The 27754-nt window shown below is 43.2% G+C and overlaps 1 protein-coding gene across 1 annotated transcript in view; it reads right to left on the bottom strand.

The window, feature by feature from the left end:
• CAPZA1 (capping actin protein of muscle Z-line subunit alpha 1) overlaps nt 1-27754 on the bottom strand; it is a 51173-nt gene that overhangs the window by 14873 nt on the left and 8546 nt on the right. Inside the window, exons 2-3 of the mRNA XM_056558293.1 lie at nt 4158-4221; nt 877-928 (exon numbers count right to left, since the gene is read on the bottom strand). Of these exons, the coding sequence (XP_056414268.1) occupies nt 877-928; nt 4158-4221 (116 nt within the window). The remainder of the gene's footprint in view (nt 1-876; nt 929-4157; nt 4222-27754) is intronic.

Here is a 27754-nt window from a genome sequence, read left to right as displayed (position 1 = left end):
TGGGGGTAGTAGTACAAGCACTTATGTAGCCTCCCCAGCCTCCGTCAGACTCCCGCAGCCAGGGAAACTACTACTCCCATTATGGAAACAAGTCTGTTCCAAGATGGGAGTAGTAGTAGTCCCGCATCACTGCAGGAGTCTGCTGATTTCACCTCTTCCGAGCATGCTCAGAAGTATTAACGGTTCAAAAACGGATTTTAAAAACTGGGTGCAAACGGAGGACATTAACGGCTCCTCTGTTTGTCACAGACTTCAATATTAATTTTAAAGGACCCTTTTTTAAACTGCTTATTTTTTTGACAATTTTTGACAAAGAAAAAAATACTGCATGCAACGTCTTTTCACTGTCAAAAAAACAGAATAGGAAGCAAACGGGTGACAAAGAACTGTAAAAAAGGTTTTTTTTTTTCCCACTGGAGTACTCCTTTAATGCAGTGTTCACAAGGGAAATTTACAGGCAGACAGTCCACAAACAGCGGTCTGCCGGTGCTAGGACCACTCAGAAATGCACCATCTTGATAGACATCAATGCATTGCCAAGGGGATTTCGTAAAATCCAACAAAAAACAATTCTTTCTGCGGAGGCTGAAATCAGAATTTCCACAGCAGGTGTTTCTGCGTGGGAATTCTGCCATGTACACAGTGAAGCAGGATTCCATTGAAAACAATGGGACGCTGCTGCAAGCAAATTTCCAAGCTGAATTTTTTCACTGGATTCTGCTTGGAAATTCCCGCTGTGTAAATTATGCCAGACTGTATCCCCATCATCTGCCAGAGAAAAGGTGGGTAGTTAGTGCAAATAACCCTGAAAATAGGTTCACTTTAAAAAGAAACTCTAAATTCTGTATCACAGATGTTACAATTATTATCACTTACTGTGCTGCTCCCTCCCTGAGCAGATTGTCATTGTTGAGGAGTAACCGGACATCTAAAGAAAAAAATAAATAAAATTATGTATACTAGTACACAAACATTTATTCTAAGACACTATGTTAAGAAATATTCAGGGTTCTTGCCAGGGATCAGTAAAGGACAGGGTGACGTCCGCCAAAAGAGAGGCCATGGTTGTGAGACTTGTTGGGTTAGGATTTCCCTTGAGGGGAGTGGCAATGAAAAAAAAAAAAACACACAGATTACGGAATTTCTGTGCGGAGAAATTCCACTGGGGAATTTCATTGCAGTAGCCTTCCATTGTCTTCAATTTGATTTCTCAGCCCCTGGACACTGCCGAATCTTGAATTCCAGAATTTACTAAAAGAATGTTCATTGTTTCAACACAATTTGCACAGAAATGTATAACCATTAATGGAGACTGCACATGTCGCAGCAGTCCTAGTGTTAACTGGTATTGGTGTCCGCTGCTGCATGCGTAGTGGAAATGGGCCCTTGTAAGCCTTACTTGCTCCATTGTCTACAGGTGGGTAACTTCTCTCTTCTGGGAGGGATCCTGGCTTGGCTTATTAAAATCCCTAGTCATTATCAAAGGCTCTAGAACAAATCAAACAATGACTTCAAAGCCACATTCCAATAGGTGGCACCAGAGAGCAATTTCTTTCTTTCTTTGAGGGAGAGCTACTTTAAATAATTCTTTCCCAAAATACCAGTACGGCCTATAACTCTTTATACACCTTTTTAGGCACTCTCCTCAAGCAAACTCATTACCCCACCACCTCGCCCCCTTCATTAATATGCTTATTAATGCCTCAGGCAAGAACTTCATTAATATGCTAATGAATGCCACGGGTAAACAGTCTGCTCTCTGTGCGCTCACCCGCAGCCTACATTAGCATAATAATGATGAGGGTGGGGAAGAAAGAGAATATGGAGGAGGCAGGGGAGCTGGGTGAGTTGGATTCCTGCCTTCACTGCACGCTGGAGGGCAATGCAGCAGGAAGATTACAGTGCAAGGATTCTACATATATTGAATGGATTTAATTAAGTGATCCCTCTTTGTGAAGCTGTTCACTATAGTATATTGGGTTTAGTATGGGTATACAGGGTGTCAGATTCTCTTTAAGAAAACAAGTTATCATTTATGATCTTAAGAGAAGTCAAAGGTTTAAATCCATCAGGAAAGGGGTAATTAATCTTGGGGGGTGGTGAGGAGATAAATCCCACAGCTGTTCTCTACCCCACAGGGCTTTATTGACAGGCCTCTCCATATATACACACACAGCGGGCTTAATTTACATTTCTCTCCCTCCATGGTGGGGAGCAGCCGGTACGGTCCGCCATGAATGCGTTAACCCTTTCCTGGTGGCTTTTAAAGCTATGATTTCTTGGAAATGCTGATGATCATAAATCAAAGCTTGTTTTCTTAGTTGCTGGCCTCTGTTTGATAATAACTGTGGTTTAGGATACTGAAACCACTGACAGGTTCTCTAATGTTTCATTCTTTTGATAGCAGGATTACAGATAGTGCTAACAAAACAGAATGTAACCTCAGGCCCTTCCCAAACAGACATTATGTGGGCAGGTTTGTGATTCTGTATAACAAATCGCAATACCCAGATATACTAAGATCAATATAAGGAAGAGACCAAAAACCAACCAAATCGTCACTTGTAATTGCGTAATAAAAGTACATATCTTTATTATAAATATAAAAAACAATAAGGAGAGTCAAACAAAAATGACATCACCAAGACCAGAACACTGCAATATAGAAATGTGGCGGGGAGATCAAAACCTATGTAAAGGAAGAATGGTGCAGTTGCGCAGAGCAACCAATCAGATTTAAAAAATGAAAGTAGCAATCTGATTGGTTGCTTTGGGCAACTATTCCAATTTTCCTCTGCACAGGTTTTGATAAGTGTTCCCTGTGGTTACAGGATTTGGCTGTGCATAGACAAAGTGTAAAGTATAGCAGGCTGTATTAGTACATACCATGGAGAATAGCATGTGAGGTCAGATGACCACACAAAACTATAATAAAGGGGAAGCCAAAAGCTTGCATATTAATCCAAAAGGAATATATGAACAAGTACTGGGGAGTGTAAAGTCCGAGATAATCCAAACCAGACATGTGTCAGTACACTACCTTCGTCAGGGGGGGCGATAAGATCTCTTTAGTGTCAAAAGGAAAAACATTATTGAAAAAGGAGAAGCAAAAAAAAAAAAAAAAAAAAGTAGAGTACCTGTCACCAAATAAAACTTTTAATATAGTGTTCCTTGTGTAATTAGCAGACACTTTCCCATTCACTTGATTTGAAAATTATCAACATAAATATGTTTAAAAAGTAATATAAAAATGTTGTTCTGTTCCCTACCACAATTAATACGGTGAGTTTGGTCTCCTCCCGGGCCTGACAGGAGTCCAAACTCAGGAAGTGCTTCTGGCTGCACAGAGCTTGATTGACAGCTGCACAGAAAGTGAAAGCTCCACAGATTCTCTCAGAAAGCTGCACAGACTGAAAGCTGCAGGAGAGCCTCACTGACAGCAACACAGACTGAAACATGCACAGAGCCTGAGGTCTTCTATTCATCACAGCACTGCAACCATGTGAGGGCGGAAGTGTTCCCTCAGCAGGCTTCTGTGATGTCATGCCTGCTGGGAAATTGCACTATGGGAGCAAGAAGAAAGGTAAGATACACAGCTTTTTAAAGCTCTGAATTATTGTTCGGAGTAGTTAGGGAACATATATATATATATATATATATATATAATATATAAGAGCTAGTAAGGGCACACGTCCGCACAAATCACAACGACAAATGTGACATCTTTGGATAAGATCTCTTTATAAATAAATACATTTCAGTAGAATCATATTAAAATTGGATAATTCAAGCACTAAAACGCAGCCACATTAGAGACACCATCCTTGTATTAGAACTACAGTGCTTTACACTGGTTCATTCATATTAGCAAATCAGAGTAACAGACTAATATAGAATCATTTTTTAGGTATAGAATTATATTTATTTGCCAATTGCCACGTCCTTGTACATTCCTAATGCTATAATTCATGATAAACGCTGAACCATTCCTCATTAAAGCCACTGCCTTGGACGCCCCGACTCTGGCTGTACAGATCATGTGCATCTTCACAATGTTATGCTCCATCAATGGATCATGAATTAAATATCAACCTCCAAACTGAGGAAAGTTACATTTAGTGCCAACCAGAGCATGACCTGCGTGCCCTCTCACTTACCGTTAAAGACCTCATTGAACTCCCCTGGCGGTGCGTGGGTGATGAATTTTGCAGCGATACGCACCTGCAGAAACATATGACAAGGAGAATTAGAAGCTGAAACACTTGAAGTGAGGCCAAATACACCAAAGACGACATTATGAAATATTTATCAAGTGCGATGACAAGTTCTGTAGATGCCAATTTCCCTTTGTGATATAGCACAGTGCGTGTGGGCACAGTCTAAGTAGACAGATTACTTGAATTGTCCAAATCACATGATTTACAGGATTTCTGAACTCTATACAACAGCAGGGAAGACAGATTGTCTCTCCTGTATAGAACACTATACGGCCATGTCATACACCATAAAATCCCTTGTGGAATCCACATCAGGGGCCTGACGCACACTCCTGGATTATCTACATTTAGTGGGGCTAAATTTGCCTCCAGGCTATGCTATGGAATCAATGCAAAATCCTTTTTTCTCTAGAAAGGTAGGTTCACACGTACAGGATCCTGCGCAGATTTGATGTGCAGGATTTGTAACTGCAGATTAGAAGCTGTGCTCAGTCATTTAGTTTACATTGAAATCTGCAGCAGAAAATCCTGCGCATCAAATCTGCTTACGTGTGAACATACCCTAATACAGATTTTATATCCATGTAAAAACTGCATGGAATCCAAATTCTCTTTTTGTCAAAGGGAAACAGAGCCATAGTTCACAATGAAAAAAAAGGGACCTGAAATCTGTGCGGTTTTAAGGGGGATTCCGATACAGATCCTGCAACAGAATCCACGTGAACATACAATAATATCTGATTTAGCGTAATTCATTCTTTCAGGTCCATTGGTTTTATTAAGTCTCCCACCAGAGTCCTGGAATGGAGCCTCCGTGGTGATGATTAGAGATGAGCGAAGTTACAGTGATTCCATTCGTCACAAACTTATCGGCTCGGCAGTTGATGACTTATCCTGCATAAATTAGTTCAGCTTTCAGGTGCTCCGGGGGGCTGGCAAAGGTGGATACAGTCCTAGGAGACTCTTCTAGGACTGTATCCACCTTTTACAGCCCACCGGAGCACCTGAAAGCTGAACTCATTTATGCAGGATAAAGTCATCAACTGCCGAGCCGAGAAGTTCGTGACGAAGCGAATTTCTGTAACTTCGCTCATCTCTAGTGATGAGCCGATCGCTGTGCAATCTTCGGTGAAGCAATCCCTTCAAAAGGACATATATAGAAAACAAAACCTAAACTGCATGGCAACCTCTACTCAAATATACATGGAAATATGCAGGGGGAAAAAAGTACAGTAAATCTTATAAAATGGCATCAGACATTTATAACCCCATAGTTTATAAAGCTACATCAATGTGCATAGTAAGAATGAATACCACTTACAGCGCTTCGTCATAGTTGCTTAGTAACCAGCCCACACTTATGCCTAATGTACACTGCTCCAAAAACATAAAGGGAACACTAAGGTAACACATCCTAGATCTGAATGAATGAACTAATCGTATGAAATACTTTTGTCTTTACATAGTTGAATGTGCTGACAACAAAATCACAAAATCAAAATTATCAATGGAAGTCAAATTTATCAACCCATAGAGGTCTGGATATGGAGTCACACTCAAAATCAAAGTGGAAAACCACACTACAGGCTGATCCAACTTTGATGTAATGTCCTTAAAACAAGTCATAATGAGACTCAGTAGTGTGTGTGGCCTCCACGTGCCCGTATGACCTCTCTACAATGCCTGGGCATGCTTCTGATGAGGTGGTGGATGGTCTCCCAGACCTGAACTAAAGCATCCTTGGCGTTGGTGGATGGAGAGAGATATAATGTCCCAGATGTGCTCAATCAGATTCAGATCTGGGGAACGGGCGGGCCAGTCCATAACATCAATACCTTCCTCTTGCAGGAACTGCTTACGCACTCCAGCCACATGAGGTCTAGCATTGTCTTGCATTAGGAGGAACCCAGGGACAACTGCACCAACATATGGTCTCACAAGGGGTCTGAGGTTCTCATTTCGGTACCAAATGGCAGTCAGGCTACCTCTGGAAAGCACATGACGGGGTGTGCGGCCTCCCAAAGAAATGCCACACCACTACTGACCCACCGCCAAACCGGTCATGCTGGAGGATGTCACAGGCAGCAGAAAGTTCTCCACGGTGTCTCCAGACTTTGTCACGTCTGTCACATGTGCTCAGTGTGAACCTGCTTTCATCTCTGAAGAGCACAGGGCGCCAGTGGCGAATTTGCCAATCTTGGTGTTCTTTGGCTAATGCCAAACGTCTTGCATGGTGTTGGCATGTAAGCACAACCCCCACCTGTAGACGTCGGGCCCTCATACCACCCTCATGCAGTCTGTTTCTGACCGTTTGAGTGGACACATACTCATTTGTGACCTGCTGGAGGCAATTTTGCAGGGCTTTGGCAGTGCTCCTCCTTGCACAAAGGCAGAGGTAGCGGTTCGGCTGCTGGGTTGTTGCCAGCGGCCTCCTCCACATCTCCTGATGTACTGGCCTGTCTCCTGGTAGCGCCTCCATGCTCTGGACACTACACTGACAGAAACAGCAAACCTTCTTGCCACAGCTCGCATTGATGTGCCAACCTGGATGAGCTGCACTACCTGAGCCCCTTGTGTGGGTTGTAGACTCCGTCTCATGCTACCACTAGAGTGAAAGCACCGCCAGCATTCAAAAGTGACCAAAACATCAGCCAGGAAGCATAGGAACTGAGAAGTGGTCTGTGGTCATCACCTGCAGAACAACTCCTTTATTGGGAGTGTCTTGCTAAGTACTTATAATTTCCACCTGTTGTCTGTTCCATTTGCACAACTGCATGTGAAATTGATTGTCAATCAGTGTTGCTTCCTGAGTGAACAGTGTGATTTCACAGAAGTGTGATTGATTTGGAGTTACATTGTGTTGTTTAAGTGTTCCCTTTATTTTTTTGAGCAGTGTATTTATTTGCTATTACAAATGCCTTTTGTTTTATACGTAATTATATAGTTGACACATAACAATGGATTATCCTCAACAAGGTAACTTCTAGAAATGGATTGCTTCATCTTGTCATGTACAAATACCACCTTACTGTTAGTAGGTATATCATCAGGACAATGCTGTTTACTGATATACATGGAGAAAGTCCACTCGAATATTATTCAAACGGATGCAAGCAGTGAGTGGGAGAACTAGAAGTGCTGCTTCTTCTTTACCAGCATCTAAGGGGGGACAGGGGGAGTAAGCTACTGCCAGACACCTCTGGGTGGCCGCTTATCTAGTACGAGAACAAAAGGATCGGGCGTGTTGAAATAAATGCCTGAACATTCCTTTCCCCTGACATCTGCTGGCAGTGGAGAGTCAGGAGGTCCAATACACATTATATTGGCATTTGGTCCCTCTGTAACTCCTCCACTGTGTAAAAAAATAAAGGGATACATACCTGCCGCCGCTCCCCCGGGAGCGGCAGCAGGTATGTATGCTTTTATTTTTATTTTTTTTACTACCGGCAGTCTGAAACACAATTTTTACATCCTGTTGTACTCCTTTAAGGGAAATCATGAAGTTATTTCTGTTATGGCAAAACTGAGTCCTAAGCTTATAAGAGGTAGGATTCAATACCGACTCCAACCTGAGTAATGGCAGAAGCTCAACAAGGAGACACCCTCAATGATTCAATTCCCATTAGTCCAGCTTCATACGAAGCCAATGGAGCTTTTAGTATGGTGTGTAGGATTAAACCAGAGTATTCAGAACAGACAAGGCAGATTTTATCTTTGGACAGGATCTCAGGACCCTAGTGCTAACCACGGAGGTGACATCCCCTGTCATTTAAAATGAACAGGCAGAGCGCTCCATAGTGTAGTAAGTCCAAGCAATAAAGGGAAAGGAAAGAGTGGAGTGAGAGATATGCTTACCCCAATAGGTTGTGTACCCCATATACACAACCATGGAAGAAGGCATAACATGACTGTCCTGCAGCCCTTCCACACGACAATTCAACAGGTAGGAGACAGGCTTGCTTCAAGAAGGTGGTGGGTAAACACGGCACTGGACAGGATCAATACAGGTAGTAGTAGCAAACAGGTTTATTCCCAAGATGAAACGTGTTTCGGAGCATTGGACAGCTGCTTCATCAGGCACCTGATGCCTGATGAAGCAACTGCTCTACACTGCGAAACATGTTGCATCTTGGGAATAAACCTGTTTGCTACTACTACCTGTATTGATCTGTCCAGTGCCGTGTTTACCCACCACCTTCTTGAAGCAAGCCTGTCTCCACTGTCATTGGCTGGCATCGGAGGGTATACTTCCATAGATACTGCCGGGACTGCAGTATCTAGGAGGTTATTTGGTGCCACATCTGTTAGGCCTCCGATGAGCACAACACCACAATGCAATCTCAAAATGCCAAGAAAGAAAGTGCAACTAACAGAGGACATCCAAAATGTGGTAGACAAAGTTCAGGGCCTCTTTTGCAGATTCCATTCAGTGCCAGATGGAGCTGAATGGCCTGCTGCATTAACAACAACAACGGAGTCCCCTTCCATCTGGTAGCCATTATTTTCCAGCAAATAACAGTACCAGAAAGAAAATACTGCTTGCTACTTTTTATTTGATTTTTGTCTGGTTATTTTAACAAATTTGAAGGACCAAAATGCAGCCTTCAACACTGATGTGAACATAGCCCAAGCTTGCCAAACTGTGACAGCAGCTCTAGGCCACAATACCAGTTTGTAGTTTGGGTGAAGGACACCATTACAAAAAGGTGCACGACTGCTATGTAAAATAAACTATGTAAACTGAAATGCCGATTTATCAAACTATGTGAGTATAAAAGTGGAGAGATTTTCCCACAACAACCAATCACAGCTCAGCTTTCACTTTACCAGAGCTCATTTGCTGAGCTGTGATTGGCTGCTGAAGGAAAATCACAATTTTATTTCTCACTCAGTTTAATAAATCTGGGCCAAAGTGTTCAATTTGTTCGGAATGTATTTCTGTATAAGATATCTGTAATATTCCATACAGAAAGATACCAGCAAAATCATTGTAGCTACCATGATATCCATTATGCAGGCTTTTTCTGCTGCAAAAGTCCTATGTTCTGGCAAGGAATAGAGTTAACGTCTCCACCAAGTGTGTGGGCATTCGGACTGAAGACACCTCTGCATTCAAGGAAACCCAAGTCGTCTTCTCTCCTACATTCCCTCCTACCCTACATGGTTTCAATCCATAGCACATGCTTTTCTTAGCACAATATGCTCATGTAAGCATGTGCCATAACGGTGTCGCTCAAACAGTGGGGGTTCTACAAAACCACATGGGAGGAGGAGGAGGAGTGCTCCCAAGCTAGATCAGCAAACATTAAAGCATGAAAAAAAGAGCTGCTTTCTATTTCACCAATATGTGTATCATCTGGTGCCAAGAGTCTATATGCAAATATTACATTGGCAGAGCCTCTTCTGCAAGTTCTGCATTAGTCTACCAGGCTTCCATAAGTTACTTTCTGCATGCCCACAGGAGATGGCGTCATTCTAAATGTCCACATTGTAGCACATATACCTTCTATAGGACATTAAAAAGAAATAGGAGAGTGCTCCATAGCGTAAAACCGCCAGTGTAAGGTTCAAAGAATGAATTTGGAGGAACCCTTAATCAGAGGCAGTTGTGTGAGCTCACACACAACAATGGTCCGCGTGAGTGAGTGTTAGGCCCATACGAACAATACCAGGTGAAGACTTCCAGAAAGTAGTAGATAGTAGAGAAGGGGTTTATTAAAATAATGCAACGCGTTTCACTGCGCTTGAGCAGCTTCATCAGGCATGACAATCAAGGTGGGGAAGGATCTTATAGAATGCTTGCTATTTCATTTGCACATACATACGAATGTCCATCACACACATATTCTATCCGGCATCAAGCATGTTTTATATTTCTTTTTTGTGCAAAGAATTGTTTTTGATATGTATTTATATTTTGTATATTATTGGGAACCTTGTGTTTCATATATTATATATATATATATATATATATATATATATATATATTTTTTTTTTTTTATATTTGTGTGGATATATGTTTTTTGCATAATCCAATTTCTTTTAACAATTGTTAAGATGCAACATAGGTTAGGAAAGAGTTAATATCACTCTGTATATAAGATTCTTCCCCACCTCGATTGTCATGCCTGATGAAGCCACTCAAGCGCGGTGAAACGCGTTGCATTGTTTTAATAAACCCCTTCTCTACTCACCCGACATGTCCATTCCTGGTCAGCGCCGTTGAAACCCACCGCTTTCTGGAAGTCTTCACCTGGTATCGTTCTATAGGACATGTTAGTAATGGAGATAGAATCTGCAGTTGATTTTGCTGCGGATTCGCATTAGAATACGCTACTGCCGATACATTACAACTGTGCATTTATTGTGAATAATGAATTCCCACACAAAAAGCACAAAACCATTATAACAATGACAGCTCTGGGTGCTTCTCCCACATCGACTAGTGTTAGGCTCTTTTTACACCAAGTCATTAAAGGGGTACTCCCGTGCCCCAGCGTTCAAAACATTTTGTTCAGAGCGCTTGCAGCGGATGGCCGTGATTGTGATGTCACACCACACCCCCTCCATTCATGTCTATGGGAGGGGGCGTGGCGGTCGTCACGCCCCCTCCCATAGACATGAATGAAGGGGGTGTGGTATGACATCATGAGGGGCGTGGCCGTGACATCACGACCACGGCCATCTGCTCCAAGCGTTCTGAACAAAATGTTCACGCTGGGGCATTGGGCTACCCCTTTAAAAGCCAGTCAGAGGTAATACACTGGTAACAAGCCAGATGGATATAGTGGGCCTATGGATATAGTGTAATGCATATGGCAAACATGCCAATAACTTAGAAGAGCCTTGGCAGAACCCAATGCAGGTTGCTACATAAGGAAGTTGGCAATAGGTGGAAGGAGTATATTAAAGCACAATGGGACTACTGACGGGAAAAGGGGTTGCTAGATGCATCAACTGCAGCTCAATTGCTTTTTTTGGCCTTGACACTGATTCTAACCAGGCTTCGGCTGCCCATAACATGTATTTGGTAGACCGCTATTCCTCCTGACTCAACCATATACACAAGCTCAGTAGAATGTGGTTGTATTCACAAAGGAAGACAGGGATAAGCCACTGCCAGACACCTCTGGAGGTAGCTCATCTTTTTGAGAACAAAATTGGGCATGTTAAAAATCAACTGCCCAAATACACTGCAAGTCACTGACAAGTAGGGGAGAAAGTAATTCCTCCGCCCGTGCCAGAAGAAAAGTAGCTGGAATTGAGACATTGGTGCAGGATCCCTAATAAAAGAATGTCCCAATGTTTTTTCAAACATTTATAGTATGTTCACAAAAGGTGGCCCATATTACAAAAATGGTCAAGCGGCCAATTCTACACGGTCTTTAACTTTAAAATCATCAGAAACTAGGGCTGCACTGCTAGGGGTTACCTGCAGGGGCAGCCTGCCACCATATTACAGACGCAGAGGTCTAGGGCTGGGCCTCCCTGGAAATTCAAATGCCAGTCAGTGTTTCACAACCGGGGTGCCTCCAGCTATTACAAAACTTCAGCTCCCAGCATGCTGAGAATTGTAGTTGCTCAACAGCTGGAAGCACCATGGTTGGAAAAAAAACTGTACTAAGTAATAATAGGGGCAAGGAGGAAACATAAAAAACGTGATGCCCACCTAGCCCTGGTCCCTGTAGGTCTGCTGCAGATTTTCTCTGAACTCCCGACAAGCAGTTGGTTCCAGGACCTTTCCCACTCAGCCAATCAGTGGCTGCAGCGGTGTCATATTTCAGGCCAGTGCTTGGCCGAGCAGGAAGGTCCTGCAGGGACTGCATGGAGAACATGATCTGTGGCAGACTAACTTAGACCGGGGCTAGGAAGCATCAGTTGTTTTTTTTTTTTTATGTTTCCCCCTCACCCTGGAACAACATCGAGTGGACATGAAATAGGAATGTGAACATGAATTGGGGGTATAGATGTGAAATGGGGGAGATCGGACATGAAATTGGAAGGAGTTGGGGGTCCTCCTTCTAGAGATACCTAATTGTAAAACTGTGAAATAATCTTTTGTCCTGGACACTCCCTAGGGATTTTTTTTCCTGAGCTCTTTATAGAAATACATTTTTTTGCTATATTTAATCATCTGGGGTTCAGTCATGTGATAAGCCGGTGATTTATCAACGGTAATGTTATTTGGAAGATGGTGGCATTGGATCTACAGCAGCCTCAGAGAATCTTGAAAATGCTTAATAAAGTTCATGCGGGCGCCTGAAAATTGCCGGATGTTGCACAACTGCTTCACAGACACGTTACATCAGGGCACCAGAGCGGCAGATGTTACTGAGAGGCCGCTCCGCTCTCATAGCGCTGGGACTTCCTGCTTTTTATTTTTTTTACCATTTCAGGCAATTTTCATGAACCTCTCTGAACCAACTTCCTTTGAGTGGCCTGCAGTGTTAACCCCTTCGCCACCTTAGGAAATATCACACACACATTCTTTAGTGAAAGAAACAAGTCTCTTCTTAATGTAGCATTTTTATTTCTGAAGGTGTTACATCAAATAAAAACGAGATAGATTCTTACGTAATAAAGGGCTTTCATCGGAAAGGGTCTGATATAAGTGATGGCGATCTCCACACAGTGGCACAGTAAATGACGGTCCATATTTATATATATATATATATATATATATATATATATATATATATATATATATCTCTAATGATGATGAAAAAGTGACTTGTATAACGCTTCAGCCCTGCTCAGTAGGGCCTTTTTCCATGGTTTGCTCACACATTCTAGGGGCTGTATCCATAATCACCACAATTATGACAAATCAGGACTTGAATGATCTTCCTTTGCATGTAATGAGTCTCTCTCATATTAGTTTCACCTTTTAAGCTGCATTACTGAAATAAATGAACTTTGCGCAATATTCACATTTTTGGAGTTCCTCCTGTCCATCAGCATAAGTGTACTCCAATGTACACTGCAGCATTGGTCCTATTAAGTTTAATGGACCGAATGCAGTCTTCAGTCCTCGTACACATTGAGCAGGACCGACTATGGCAGCATTGAGCCATCTATGTATTGTTGTGAATATCCAGGGTTGGTGGCGTCCTATCCTGGAATAACCAGCTGATCGCTGTCATGGCACCAATCTCTGACAGGGTGAAACAGTGGTCTACAAATTATGCATCGCAACTCCTTGGAAAGGATGGCTTCCATGGGTGCCGCAGCAACAAGAGCAGGCCAGAAAGGCAGTGCCCAAGATCCCTATTCATAGCGGTGCCTGCCCGCAGTAAAAGCAAGCACGCAGGCAGGTAAACAGCAGGATGGGAGGCAGAGGCTAAAGCCGCTCCTGCCATGTACTAATGCACCAGCCATGTGCCCTCCACCGCCATCTCTTGAGCTGCTGAGCCGGGAGGTAATGTCACCTGCACTAGTATTCTTACATTATAATATACCATTGCTATGTGGCATACTAACTACCCCCTTTATACTATACCAGTGCTATGTGGCATACTAACTACCCCCTTTATACTATACCAGTGCTATGTGGCATACTAACTACCCCCTTTATACTAAACCAGTGCTATGTGGCATACTAACTACCCCCTTTATACTAAACCAGTGCTATGTGGCATACTAACTACCCCCTTTATACTATACCAGTGCTATGTGGCATACTAACTACCCCCTTTATACTATACCAGTGCTATGTGGCATACTAACTACCCCCTTTATACTATACCAGTGCTATGTGGCATTCTAACTACCCCCTTTATACTATACCAGTGCTATGTGGCATTCTAACTACCCCCTTTATACTATACCAGTGCTATGTGGCATACTAACTACCCCCTTTATACTATACCAGTGCTATGTGGCATACTAACTACCCCCTTTATACTATACCAGTGCTATGTGGCATTCTAACTACCCCCTTTATACTATACCAGTGCTATGTGGCATTCTAACTACCCCCTTTATACTATACCAGTGCTATGTGGCATACTAACTACCCCCTTTATACTATTCCAGTGCTATGTGGCATACTAACTACCCCCTTTATACTATACCAGTGCTATGTGGCATACTAACTACCCCTTTATACTAAACCAGTGCTATGTGGCATACTAACTACCCCCTTTATACTAAACCAGTGCTATGTGGCATACTAACTACCCCCTTTATACTATACCAGTGCTATGTGGCATACTAATTACCCCCTTTATACTAAACCAGTGCTATGTGGCATACTAACTACCCCCTTTATCCTAAACCAGTGCTATGTGGCATACTAATTACCCCCTTTATACTATACCAGTGCTATGTGGCATACTAACTACCCCTTTATACTAAACCAGTGCTATGTGGCATTCTAACTACCCCCTTTATACTAAACCAGTGCTATGTGGCATACTAACTACCCCCTTTATACTATACCAGTGCTATGTGGCATACTAATTACCCCCTTTATACTAAACCAGTGCTATGTGGCATACTAACTACCCCCTTTATACTAAACCAGTGCTATGTGGCATACTAATTACCCCCTTTATACTATACCAGTGCTATGTGGCATACTAACTACCCCCTTTATACTATACCAGTGCTATGTGGCATACTAATTACCCCCTTTATACTAAACCAGTGCTATGTGGCATACTAACTACCCCCTTTATACTAAACCAGTGCTATGTGGCATACTAACTACCCCCTTTATACTAAACCAGTGCTATGTGGCATACTAATTACCCCCTTTATACTAAACCAGTGCTATGTGGCATACTAACTACCCCCTTTATACTATGCCAGTGCTATGTGGCATACTAACTACCCCCTTTATACTATTCCAGTGCTATGTGGCATACCAACTACCCCCTTTATACTATACCAGTGCTATGTGGCATACTAATTACCCCCTTTATACTATACCAGTGCTATGTGGCATACCAACTACCCCCTTTATACTATACCAGTGCTATGTGGCATACCAACTACCCCCTTTATACTATACCAGTGCTATGTGGCATACTAACTACCCCCTTTATACTATACCAGTGCTATGTGGCATACTAACTACCCCCTTTATACTATACCAGTGCTATGTGGCATTCTAACTACCCCCTTTATACTATACCAGTGCTATGTGGCATACTAACTACCCCCTTTATACTATACCAGTGCTATGTGGCATACCAACTACCCCCTTTATACTATACCAGTGCTATGTGGCATACTAACTACCCCCTTTATACTATACCAGTGCTATGTGGCATACTAACTACCCCCTTTATACTATACCAGTGCTATGTGGCATTCTAACTACCCCCTTTATACTATACCAGTGCTATGTGGCATTCTAACTACCCCCTTTATACTATACCAGTGCTATGTGGCATACTAACTACCCCCTTTATACTATACCAGTGCTATGTGGCATACTAACTACCCCCTTTATACTATACCAGTGCTATGTGGCATACTAACTACCCCCTTTACACTATACCAGTGCTATGTGGCATTCTAACTACCCCCTTTATACTATACCAGTGCTATGTGGCATTCTAACTACCCCCTTTATACTATACCAGTGCTATGTGGCATACTAACTACCCCCTTTATACTATTCCAGTGCTATGTGGCATACTAACTACCCCCCTTTATACTATTCCAGTGCTATGTGGCATACTAACTACCCCCTTTATACTATACCAGTGCTATGTGGCATTCTAACTACCCCCTTTATACTATACCAGTGCTATGTGGCATTCTAACTACCCCCTTTATACTATACCAGTGCTAGGAATCATACTACTACCATTATACTATACCAGTGCTAGTGTATGTCATACTACTACCCCCATTTTACTATAATAGTGCTATACTTGTCACACTACTCCTACTCCCATTATACTATATGGGTGCTATGTGTGTCAGTCATACTACTTCCACCAGCCATTATACTACAAGTGCTATATGTCAGTGAGGAGCGGCGCACATGGATTTGGGGTGCTAAGTTGTGAAACGAAAAAGTTTAGGAACCACTGTCTTAAAGGAGAACTGGCGTTTTTTTCTTTTTTCTAATTATGGCCATTGTGTGGGAAATAAAATAAATAAATAAATAAATAAAATAAAAAAAATAAAAACCATCTACTTCCTGCCAGCGCTCCCGGAGGGAAATCTGGTGTCCTCCTCCAGTCCCTCGCAGTGACTTGCGCTGCAGCGCAACTGTCGTCTACAGTAGCACCTGGGTCCAATGTATCATACTGCAGCTCAGCAAATCCCTGGCTGAGGCAGGACATTGCTGCAGTCAGACATTTGCTGGGCTGCAGTATGACACAATGGGCACTGATGCAATTCCACACACGGAAATTCTGTAGTGTGAACATAGCCTTACAACCCTATTCCACATGCTGATCCTGCCCTATTTAGAGGGGTACTCCACTGGAAAACCTTTTATTTTTAAAATCAACTGGTGCCAGAAAGTTAAACAGATTTGTAAATTACTTCTATTAAAAAATCTTAATTCTTCCAGCACTTATCAGCTGCTGTTATGACTCACAGGAAGTTCTTTTCTTTTAGAATTTCCTTTCTGCCTGATCACAGTGCTCTCTGTTGACACCTCTGTCCATTTTAGGAACAGTCCAGAGCAGTAGCAACTCCACATAGCAAACCTATTCTGCTCTGGACAGTTCCTAAAATGGACAGAGGCGTCAGCAGAGAGCACTGTGGTCAGGCAGAAAGGAAATTCTAAAAGAAAAGAACTTCCTGTGGATCATAACAGCAGCTGATAAGTACTGGAAGGATTAAGATATTTTAATAGAAGTAATTTACAAATCTGGTTAACTTTCTGGCACCAGATGATTAAAAAAAATAAAATAAATAAAAATATGTTTTCCAGTGAATACCCCTTTAACAGGCTCAGCAATTTGCTGACTAAGGAGCACATGCTTGTTTGTCAGCTGTTTGCATTATTTTAGCAGAACATAGCGGTGACCCACCTCAGTGACTGACCCCCAGCACCAAGAAGTGGAGCGTGCTGAAGCCCATGAGCAATAATACCAAATGCTTGGGCACGGGGGTATTTTTTTATTTTATTTTTTTAAATAAAAAACCATTTAGCCAGACAACACCTTTTAAATTACAGACATCGGAGTTGTTGCCGATGTCAGTCGTTACCAGCAGGTGTCATCCTGCCAAGTAAGATGCTGACCAGGGGTCAAGTCCTGGGAAAAAAAGTGTGGGAACTCACCCAAAATTTCCACTTAAAGGGGTACTAGACATCTTATACCCTATCCAAAGGATAGGGGATAAGATGTCTGATCCCGGGGGTGCCGACGCTAGGGACCCCCACGTTCTCCCTGCTGCACCCGGCATTCGATTACAGCAAATTTGGGTGCAGTGCTGGAGGCTCGTGATGTCACGGTCATGGCCCCTCAATGCAAGTCTATGGGAGACTTAGACTTGCATTGGGGGGGGCATTACTGTGATGTCATGAGCCTCCGCCCCGCATGACCAGTCATCTGGCATGGAGCGAAGCTCGCTCCATGCACCGGATGTCTGGGGTACCACAGCCGAGATCGCGGGGGTCCCCAGCATCGGGATCCCCACAATCTGACATCTTATCTCCTATACTTTGGTTAGGGGATAAGATGTCTAGGGGTGGAGTACCCTTTTGAGGGCTGGTCCTGCAGGACTCCTGCTAATGTGAACTGCGTTCCTGAAGGAAAAAGTGCAGGGACTCCGTTCCCATGAGTTCCTGCAGGACTTGAGCCCTGATGCTGACATGGCTCCTGAGCATACTCCATACTCCCTCAACCAAATGGGTCGGGAAGGGGTTGGGCTAAAAAGCTAGAACCTGGGATTAGTTTTTTGCTTTACGGCCTGTGCAGACCACATGTCTCTCCACATGAAGCCATCTTATGAATGAGCTGCCTGGCTACACAGATGAGATGGAGGATCAGCACTTCATAATTATATTCATCAATATAAGGTTAAGTCCCCCATTGACATCATTACTATTTATTTACATAAAGCTGCTAAAAAGGTGGCTGACCCTTTTAAAGAAAAGAAAAAAAAAAAAAAACACAAACCTTGGATGTTTCTACCCTCTGGCTTCATCTAAGTGGGTTTGATGGATTCTCCTCTAATGTGTATGAGGGCTTTATTAGCATTTTTTTTTTTATAGCTATGATACATGAAATCTGTTCCCTTTTCATTTGGCCTCTTTAAAATTCACAGTAAGGGTTCACATCACGTTTTTTTTCCCAATACGGGAGTGCCTACGGCAGGGGGGAGCTAAAAATTGCGCTCCCGTATCCCTACGTATGCGGTCCCGTATGTAATTCATTTCAATGAGCCGACCGGAGTGAACCGGTCGGCTCATTTTTCCCCGTAGTCAACCACGGTTTCAGGTCCAGTAGAAAACCGCATACGGGGAAAAAAATGAGCCGACCGGAGTGAAGTCCGGTCGGCTCAATGAAATGAAGAACATACGGGACCGCATACGTAGGGATACGGGAGCGCAAGTTCTTAGCTCCCCCCTGCCGTATGCGCTCCCGTATTGGGAAAAATGTAATGTGAACCCAGCCTAACAACTAGAACATAGAAAATCTGCTGAAACTGAGTAGCAACAAAGCCGGGCTCCCTCACTGATAAATAGGGAAGTGTGTCTACATGCTATCTCAGTGAATGTTTGCAGAACACACAGCGACATGACATGAGAGGAAACCACACCCTGCAATAATGCCAGGAGGCTGCCTATAGAAGAGGGTTAGATACAATCTATAGACCAGTGTTTCCCAGCCAGGGTGCCTCCAGCTCTTGTGAAACTACAACTCCCAGCATGCCCGGACAGCCGAAGGCTGGGGGTTGTAGTTTTGCAACAGCTGGAGACACCCTGGTTTGGAAACACTGGTCTATAGACAGATGTGGTATAGACTACTTATGGGCTCTCAGCACACAGATGAGGGAAAAAGGGGGAGCTAAAACCAGGCACTCCCCTATCCCTGTGGCTGGGTTCACACTACGTTTTTCAACTACGGTTCCCGCATACGTTTTTCTATCAAAAACCGTATGGGAAAAAAACAGATGGAACAGTATGGGAAAAAGTAAACCGTATGCGTTTTTAAACAGTATACGGTTTTTAAAAAGTGCATACAGTTCCGTCAGTTTTTATAGAAAAAAAGCTCATACGTTTTTGAAAATGTTGTCCATTTTTAATGGGAGGGGTCTTGGGTGGGGACTTTAGGATTCAAATGCGCATGTGCAAAGAAAAAACATATACGTTTTTCCCGTATGGAACCGTACACATGTGCGTTTCCCATTGACGTCCATGTAAAAAAAAAAAACATATGCGGTTGCAGTATCGTTTGTAAACCGGAGTCAAAACCGCGCATTTGAATCCTAAAATCCCCACCAAAGACCCCTCCCATTAAAAATGGACAACATTTTCAAAAACTTATGTTTTTTTTCTACAAAAACGGACGGAACAGTATGCACTTTTAAAAACAGTATACTGTTTAAAAACGCATACGGTTTACTTTTTCCCATACTGTTCCATCCGTTTTTTTCCCATACGGTTTTTGATAGAAAACGTATGTGGGAACCGTAGTTGAAAAACGTAGTGTGAACCCAGCCTCATATGTAATTCATTTGAATGAGCCGACCGGAGTGAAGCGCTGACTCTGGTCGGCTCATATTTTCCCCGTATGCGGTTTTCCCACCGGACCTAAAACTGTAGTAGACCACGGTTTTAGGTCCGGTGGAAAACCACATATGGGGCAAATATGAGCCGACCGGAGTCAGCGCTTCACTCCGGTCGGCTCATTGAAATGAATTACATACGACAGGGATACGGGAACGCCCGGTTTTAGCTCCACCCCGCCCCCCCCCCAGCCGTATGTCTTCCCGTATGGCTGAAAACGTGGTGTGAAAGAAGGAAAAGAAGCGCTATCTGAGTGGATTCCCCTTATCTTAGGTGAAACCCTTGCCTGACCAGTTTGGCTTCAGTATGCAAATGAATAAACAAGGAAAAAGTCCACATTTAACATTCCTGACATGAATGAATCTCTCTAGTAAAAATGCAGCACAAAGCGGGAGATTTATCAAAACCTGTGCAGAGGAAAAGTTGACCAGTTGCCCATAGCAACCAATCAGATCGCTTCTTTCATTTTGCAGAGGCCTGGTTAAAAATGAAAGCAGCGAGCTGATTGGTTGCTATGGGCACCTGGTCACATTTTTTTCTGCACAAGTTTTTTTTTTTTAAATAATTGTTTATTTAAGAGAGGATTTTTTTCTTCTTCAATCAACCGATAAACAGAAAGCAAATATAACGGCTTACAATGAAATGAGTAAAAACAAGAAAGAAAAGACAGAATCACATATTCCATATAATAATCAGCATGACCGTGTACTTGATAAATCTCCCCCAAAGTCTCTTAAAGGTGGCCATACCCCAATAACTGCATGTGTACACAATAAGGCTAATTGTTCTGTGCTGCTTAAAGGGGTACTCCGGTGAAAAACTTAAAAAAAAAAAAAAAAAAAAAAATCAACTGGTGCCAGAAAGTTAAACAGATTTGTAAATTCCTTCTATTAAAAAATCTTAATCCTTCCGGTACTTATTAGCTGCTGAATACTACAGAGGAAATTATTTTCTTTTTGGAACACAGTGCTCTCTGGTGACATCTCTTTCCATTTTAGGAACTGTCCAGAACAGCATATGTTTGCTATGGGGATTTTCTCCTACTGTGGACAGTTCTTAAAATGGACAGAAATGTCAGCAGAGAACTCTGTGTTCCAAAAAGAAAAAGTCTTCTGTAGTATTCAGCAGCTAATAAGTACTGGAAGGATAAGATTTTTTTTATAGAAGTAATTTACAAATCTGTTTAACTTTATGTTCTGTTTTTTGATTAAAAAAAAAAAAAAAAGTTTTCCAACGGAGTTCCCACCTGGTGTATACACATGGCAAAATTTGCCGCAGCAGCAAGAAATACGCTGCGTATTCCTCGCTCACTATACACACAGGGCTTTCCGGCGGCAGCCCTATGTGTGCAGTGAGTTTTGGAGGCGGAGCCGCGCGTCAGTCACGCCGCCCAGCCTCTAAAACTCACTACACGCATAGGGCTGCTGCCAGAAAGCCCTGTGTGTATAGAGAGCGAGGAATACGCAGCGTATACGCCAGGTGGAAACGCACAATGCACTGCAAAATGACCTCCGGCAGTCCACAAATGTGCATGTGTCCACTCAAACAGTCAGAAGCAGACTCCATGAGGGTGGTATGAGGGCCCCACGTCCACTGGTGGGGGTTCTTACAGCCCAATACCGTGCAGGACGTCTGGCAAATTTGCCACTGGCACCCTCTGCTCTTCACAGATGAAAGCAGGTTCACAGTGAGCACATGTGAAAGAGTCTTCAGATGCCGGCAACATCCTTCAGCATGACCGTCAAACGTCCTGCATGGTGTTGGGCTGTAAGCACAACCCCCACCTGTGAACGTCAGGCCCTCATACCACCCTCATGGAGTCTGTTTCTGACCGTTTGAGTGGACACATGCACATCTGTGGCCTGCTGGGCTATATTTATAAATTACTTCTATTAAAAAATATTAATCCTTCCAGTACTTATTAGCTGCTGAATACTACAGAGGAAATTCTTTTCTTTTTGGAACACAGAGCTCCCTGCTGACATCATGAGCACAGTGCTCTCTGCTGACATCTGCTGTCCATTTTAGGAACTGTCCAGAACAGCATATGTTTGCTATGGGGATTTTCTCCTACTCTGGACAGTTCTTAAAATGGACAGAGGTGTAAGCAGAGATCACTGTGGTCATGATGTCAGCAGACAGCTCTGTGTTCTAAAAAGAAAAGAATTTCCTCTGTAGTATTCAGCAGCTAATAATTATTAGAAGGATTAAAATATATTTACACTGCGGAATCTCAGCTCAAAAATATTTCGGCTTGGAGATTCCGTCTGAGCGGCTGCAGCCAAAATCTTTCTGGGCTGGGACCGCGTGGACCTGCGCCATCAACATTGACGGCAATGCAGTCATCGAGTTATTCCACGTAAAGAATAAACCTATTCATTCTGTGTGAGAATTTCCACAGTGTAAATGGGCCAGCATTAGACCCATTCACATCAATGCTAAATTAGTGCAGCGGAATGACCGAGCAGAATTCCTGTATTGTGTGGCCTAGGAATAGGTGGTGACTTGGGCTGTAGGAAGAGGTCAGAGGTTGTGACCTCACTCAAGGGTGGGCTTGAGCTCAAAGGCAAGATCCAGCCAAGCCTCTTGACACAGAAGAGGATGATGCTTTGTCTCAGGAGAGAAGGGGAGGCGCTAAGGGTTCTGCTGAGACTATACCCCACTGACAATGAAAGGACTACACAACTTCCTGTTGAGTATTTCAAGCAAAAAAAATGCTGAAGTTAGTAAAATCTGTGTAAATGCTATATAAGTAAGTTATATATTTTGGGGTGATGGTTCATTTTAAGTACAATTTACAGGCGGTAAGTGTCTCATTCCGGGGGAAGGGGGGATGCCAGAGTACATGTCCTCAGTGTGCTCTGGCCCCCACTTTCCAAGATAAGCGGGAGTGTTGACCCGTCAGCCAATCACCAGCTGAGATAGAGTACCCCTTAATGAGAAGGGAGACAATGTGGGAAAAAGCCGGTACAATGGAGGCGCTGCTCAAATGGCGAAATTACAGGAATACTCAGGCGGTGCAGGATAATGAAATTTTATTGAGAGTAATAGGACAACACGTTTCGGCATCTGCTGATGCCTTCCTCAGGTCCACTTAACAGTTCTAGAACAGTAAAAGATTATATATATATATATATATATATATATATATATATATATATATATATATATCTTCTTTTACCGTTCTAGAACTGTTAAGTGGACCTGAGGAAGGCATCAGCAGATGCCGAAACGTGTTGTCCTATTACTCTCAATAAAATTTCATTATCCTGCACCGCCTGAGTATTCCTGTAATTTCGCCATTTGAGCAGCGCCTCCATTGTACCGGCTTTTTCCCACATTGTCTCCCTATATTGCATATCGGCTTCTAACCTAGGAGTCCGATGCCGGTGGGAGTGCTGCAGCTCATCTAACATAAGGGCTGCACAGGTCAAAGTACGGCTCTTCCAAGGTCGGTATATCACTGTTGGTGTGGTGGAGGGTGCACATCAGTGAATATACTATCTAAGGGAGCGCCCCCTGTATCTTTTTTTCTCTCCCCTCGCATCCTAGCAACCCTTAATGAGAAGCTATAGCTAACTAATTTCAGATGGGGGGGGGGGGGGGGTGGGGGGGGTTGGTCGAGGAATCTCAGCTCCTGGACTCAACCATTCAGAACATCTGACTTTTCAGGTTTCCTGGGCCACGAGCACCCAGACTACCTACAGCTCCATACATGAGCCTATGTGACTGCGTAAGTCTCCCAGAAATAACAGCATTTAGGGCGTCACTATTGGGCCCAGATAGCAAAAAGACCGGGGTTCAATACATCACATTGCAGCTCAGCCAGTCACTGGACCAGGCGGGACTCTGCTGCGGCCAGCAATGTGACCATGCGGGCTCTAGAACTGATTGGTTGCTATGGGAAAATAAGACAGTTTTTGTTGCAGAAAGATTGTTAAAGGGGTGCACCCATGGAAAATATATTTTTGTAAATCAACTGGTTCCAGAAAGTTATACAGATTTGTAAATTACTTTCAGCACCTATCAGCTGCTGTATGTCCCAGAGGAAATTCTTTTCTTTTTGAATTTTCATTTTCTGACCACAGTGTTCTCTGGTGACACCTCTGTCATTTAAGGAACTGTCTGGAGCAGGAGAGGTTTTCTATGAGGATTTGCTCCTTCTCTGGACAGTTCCCGACATGGACAGCAGAGAGCACTGCGGTCAGACAAAGGAAATTTGAAAAGAAAAGAACTTCCTCTGGGACATACAGCAGCTGATACTGCAAGGGTTAAGATTTTAAATATAAGTCATTTACAAATTTGTATAGCTTTCAGGCACTACTTGAATTAAAAATAAATAAAACAACATTTCCAGTGGAGTACCCCTTTAAATCTCGGCCAATGATTAGTTTTTTCTGTCTCACAGGAATAGATATGGCAGAAGTCATACTGACTCTAGATTGACATGATATGTGCCACTCTTCAGAAATAGGGGCCACTATCTGCACCAAACAATGACAACTACAGGGGCACATGATTTCATATTAGACTATAATAATTCATTTTAACAAGAACCAATAAGAGGAGCAGAAAGTTTCTCCTACTAGTGCAAGGAATTTGAGACACTCCGTTTCTACATGTAGACGCTTGCTTGGCTCTTCCTGGCAAGTTCAGCAGCAGGAAGGCTCGAGAGAAGAAAAAGCCTTCGTTTTCCCATTACCACCTACAACAGCTTGGGGGCGCTGCTACTGGACACAGTGCAAGGAAAGAGTTGGGGTGCTGAAACATAACATTCCTGCCTGAAAATCCATCATTGTGGTGACGTATATGTAATGTAGGTATACACCACTGCAGGGTGAGAGGAGCATGAAGATGGAATGGACCTGCAATCACAATAACGGGGTTCCCTCATCAGACTGTCTAGAAGGACAAGTAAGGCTCCTGAGATACTTAAAGGGGTACTCCACCCTAGACATCTTATCCCCTACCCAAAGGCCACTGGGACCCCCCACCCTGAGATCTCCGGTCCGGGAACCCCAGTAAACCGCTGCACGGAGAGAACTCCGCTCTGTGCAGGATTACGAGCGACCACAGATATTAATGGAGGGGGGCATGACTACCTAAAGCATACCACAACCGGCATTCTGAACATAAATATTGAGAATGCCGGGGTGCCAGGCTGGAGATCAGACATCTAATCCCTATCCTTTGGATAGGGGATAACATGTCTAGGGGCGGAGTACCTCATTAAACATCTCATTTGCCATGGACACCATAAGCCACTTTACTATTCCCTTACACCACAGCCATACTCTTAAAGGAGTTCTCCCAATAACATTCTCTGAAGCAGAGCCATGCAATGCTGCTGTATTGGAGGAAGGGGTAGAAAGTTGGGCAATGTCGCAGCCAGTGGCGCAGCACTGTGGTATTCACATTATGGTATGTGGCGCTAATAGAAAGGTATGTCGTATGTGGCGCTAATAGGAAGGTATGTCGTATGTGGCGCTAATAGGAAGGTATGTCGTATGTGGCGCTAATAGGAAGGTATGTCGTATGTGGCGCTAATAGGAAGGTATGTCGTATGTGGCGCTAATAGGAAGGTATGTCGTATGTGGCGCTAATAGGAAGGTATGTCGTATGTGGCGCTAATAGGAAGGTATGTCGTATGTGGCGCTAATAGGAAGGTATGTCGTATGTGGCGCTAATAGGAAGGTATGTCGTATGTGGCGCTAATAGGAAGGTATGTCGTATGTGGCGCTAATAGGAAGGTATGTCGTATGTGGCGCTAATAGGAAGGTATGTCGTATGTGGCGCTAATAGGAAGGTATGTCGTATGTGGCGCTAATAGGAAGGTATGTCGTATGTGGCGCTAATAGGAAGGTATGTCGTATGTGGCGCTAATAGGAAGGTATGTCGTATGTGGCGCTAATAGGAAGGTATGTCGTATGTGGCGCTAATAGGAAGGTATGTCGTATGTGGCGCTAATAGGAAGGTATGTCGTATGTGGCGCTAATAGGAAGGTATGTCGTATGTGGCGCTAATAGGAAGGTATGTCGTATGTGGCGCTAATAGGAAGGTATGTCGTATGTGGCGCTAATAGGAAGGTATGTCGTATGTGGCGCTAATAGGAAGGCATGTCGTATGTGGCGCTAATAGGAAGGTATGTCGTATGTGGCGCTAATAGGAAGGTATGTCGTATGTGGCGCTAATAGGAAGGCATGTCGTATGTGGCGCTAATAGGAAGGCATGTTGTATGTGGCGCTAATAGGAAGGCATGTTGTATGTGGCGCTAATAGGAAGGTATGTCGTATGTGGCGCTAATAGGAAGGTATGTCGTATGTGGCGCTAATAGGAAGGTATGTCGTATGTGGCGCTAATAGGAAGGCATGTCGTATGTGGCACTAATAGGAAGGCATGTCGTATGTGGCGCTAATAGGAAGGTATGTCGTATGTGGCGCTAATAGGAAGGTATGTCGTATGTGGCGCTAATAGGAAGGTATGTCGTATGTGGCGCTAATAGGAAGGTATGTCGTATGTGGCGCTAATAGGAAGGTATGTCGTATGTGGCGCTAATAGGAAGGTATGTTGTATGTGGCGCTAATAGGAAGGTATGTCGTATGTGGCGCTAATAGGAAGGTATGTTGTATGTGGCGCTAATAGGAAGGTATGTTGTATGTGGTGCTAATAGGAAGGTATGTTGTAGCACTGTGAACTGCTTGGTGACAACTGGTGGGTAACGCTGTAAGTAATATTGGTACTGCTCGCCGCTGAAGCCCAGGCATTCCAATGGATTGTCTAGTGAGGCCAGGTTAGAAAGTTTGATAACCCCCACATTAAAGGGGTACTCCAGCGGATTTATTATTTTTTTTTTAATCAACTGGTTGCAGAAAGTTAAACAGATTTGTAAATTACTTCTATAAAAAAAAAATCTTAATCCTTCCAGTACTTATCAGTTGCTGTATGTTCCAGAGAAAGTTGAGTTCTTTGTTTTCTGTGACCACAGTGCTCTCTACTTCCACCTCTGTCCATGTCAGGAACTGTCCAGAGCAGGAGAGGTTTGCTATGGGGATTTGCTCCAAATCTGGACAGTTCCTAACATGGACAGAGGTGTCAGCAGAGAGCACTGTGGTCAGAGTATCCCTTTAAGGCTGTGTTCACATGTAAAATAACTCCCCACATACTATTAAAGAATACAAAGCCAGCGTCAGAATATAAATGGAGGACACATATGAAGGACAAAACAGACTGCCACTCTTTTCAAATCCATTCTTGACCGTGTTCAACTGCAATTAAAAACCTGAACGTGTGAACACATCTTTATGGTCTATTCACACGTACAGTATTCTGCTGCAGATTTCAATGTAAATTGAGAACAGCTTGAAATCCTGTGCATCAAATCTGCGCAGAATACTGTACGTGTGAATAGACCCTTAGGGTGCTTTTATGCAATGCAGCTTTGCTCAGGTTTTCTAGTGCAGTGAAGAACAAATGCTACGTCCATGGTGTCCATCCAACCTGAGGGTAGGGCCACACGCGACAAATCCATTTTGCTAAGGCCTCATTGCATATTTCAACCCTGTTACATTACAAAGGACAAACTCCATGGTGAAAATCTAACTGACATGATGCGGATATTGAAATACGTAAATACGTTCCACAATACTACTACTTAAAAAATAAAATCTACACCCATTTCTGGCATAAATTATAGTAATCCAATGTGGCCCCAACTACTTTGCTACTAAATTGCAAGCTTACAAAAAATCTGCTACTCCCCATCTCTTTCCATATACCTGGTGTAATATCATTACATTTATTAACCTAGAACTTATTATTATATAAATGAAGA

Source organism: Hyla sarda, chromosome 2 (assembly GCF_029499605.1).
Source record: "Hyla sarda isolate aHylSar1 chromosome 2, aHylSar1.hap1, whole genome shotgun sequence".
NCBI lineage: Eukaryota > Metazoa > Chordata > Amphibia > Anura > Hylidae > Hyla > Hyla sarda.
Note: the sequence above shows the minus strand (reverse complement) of the source record. Positions and strands in the feature narration are given on the sequence as shown.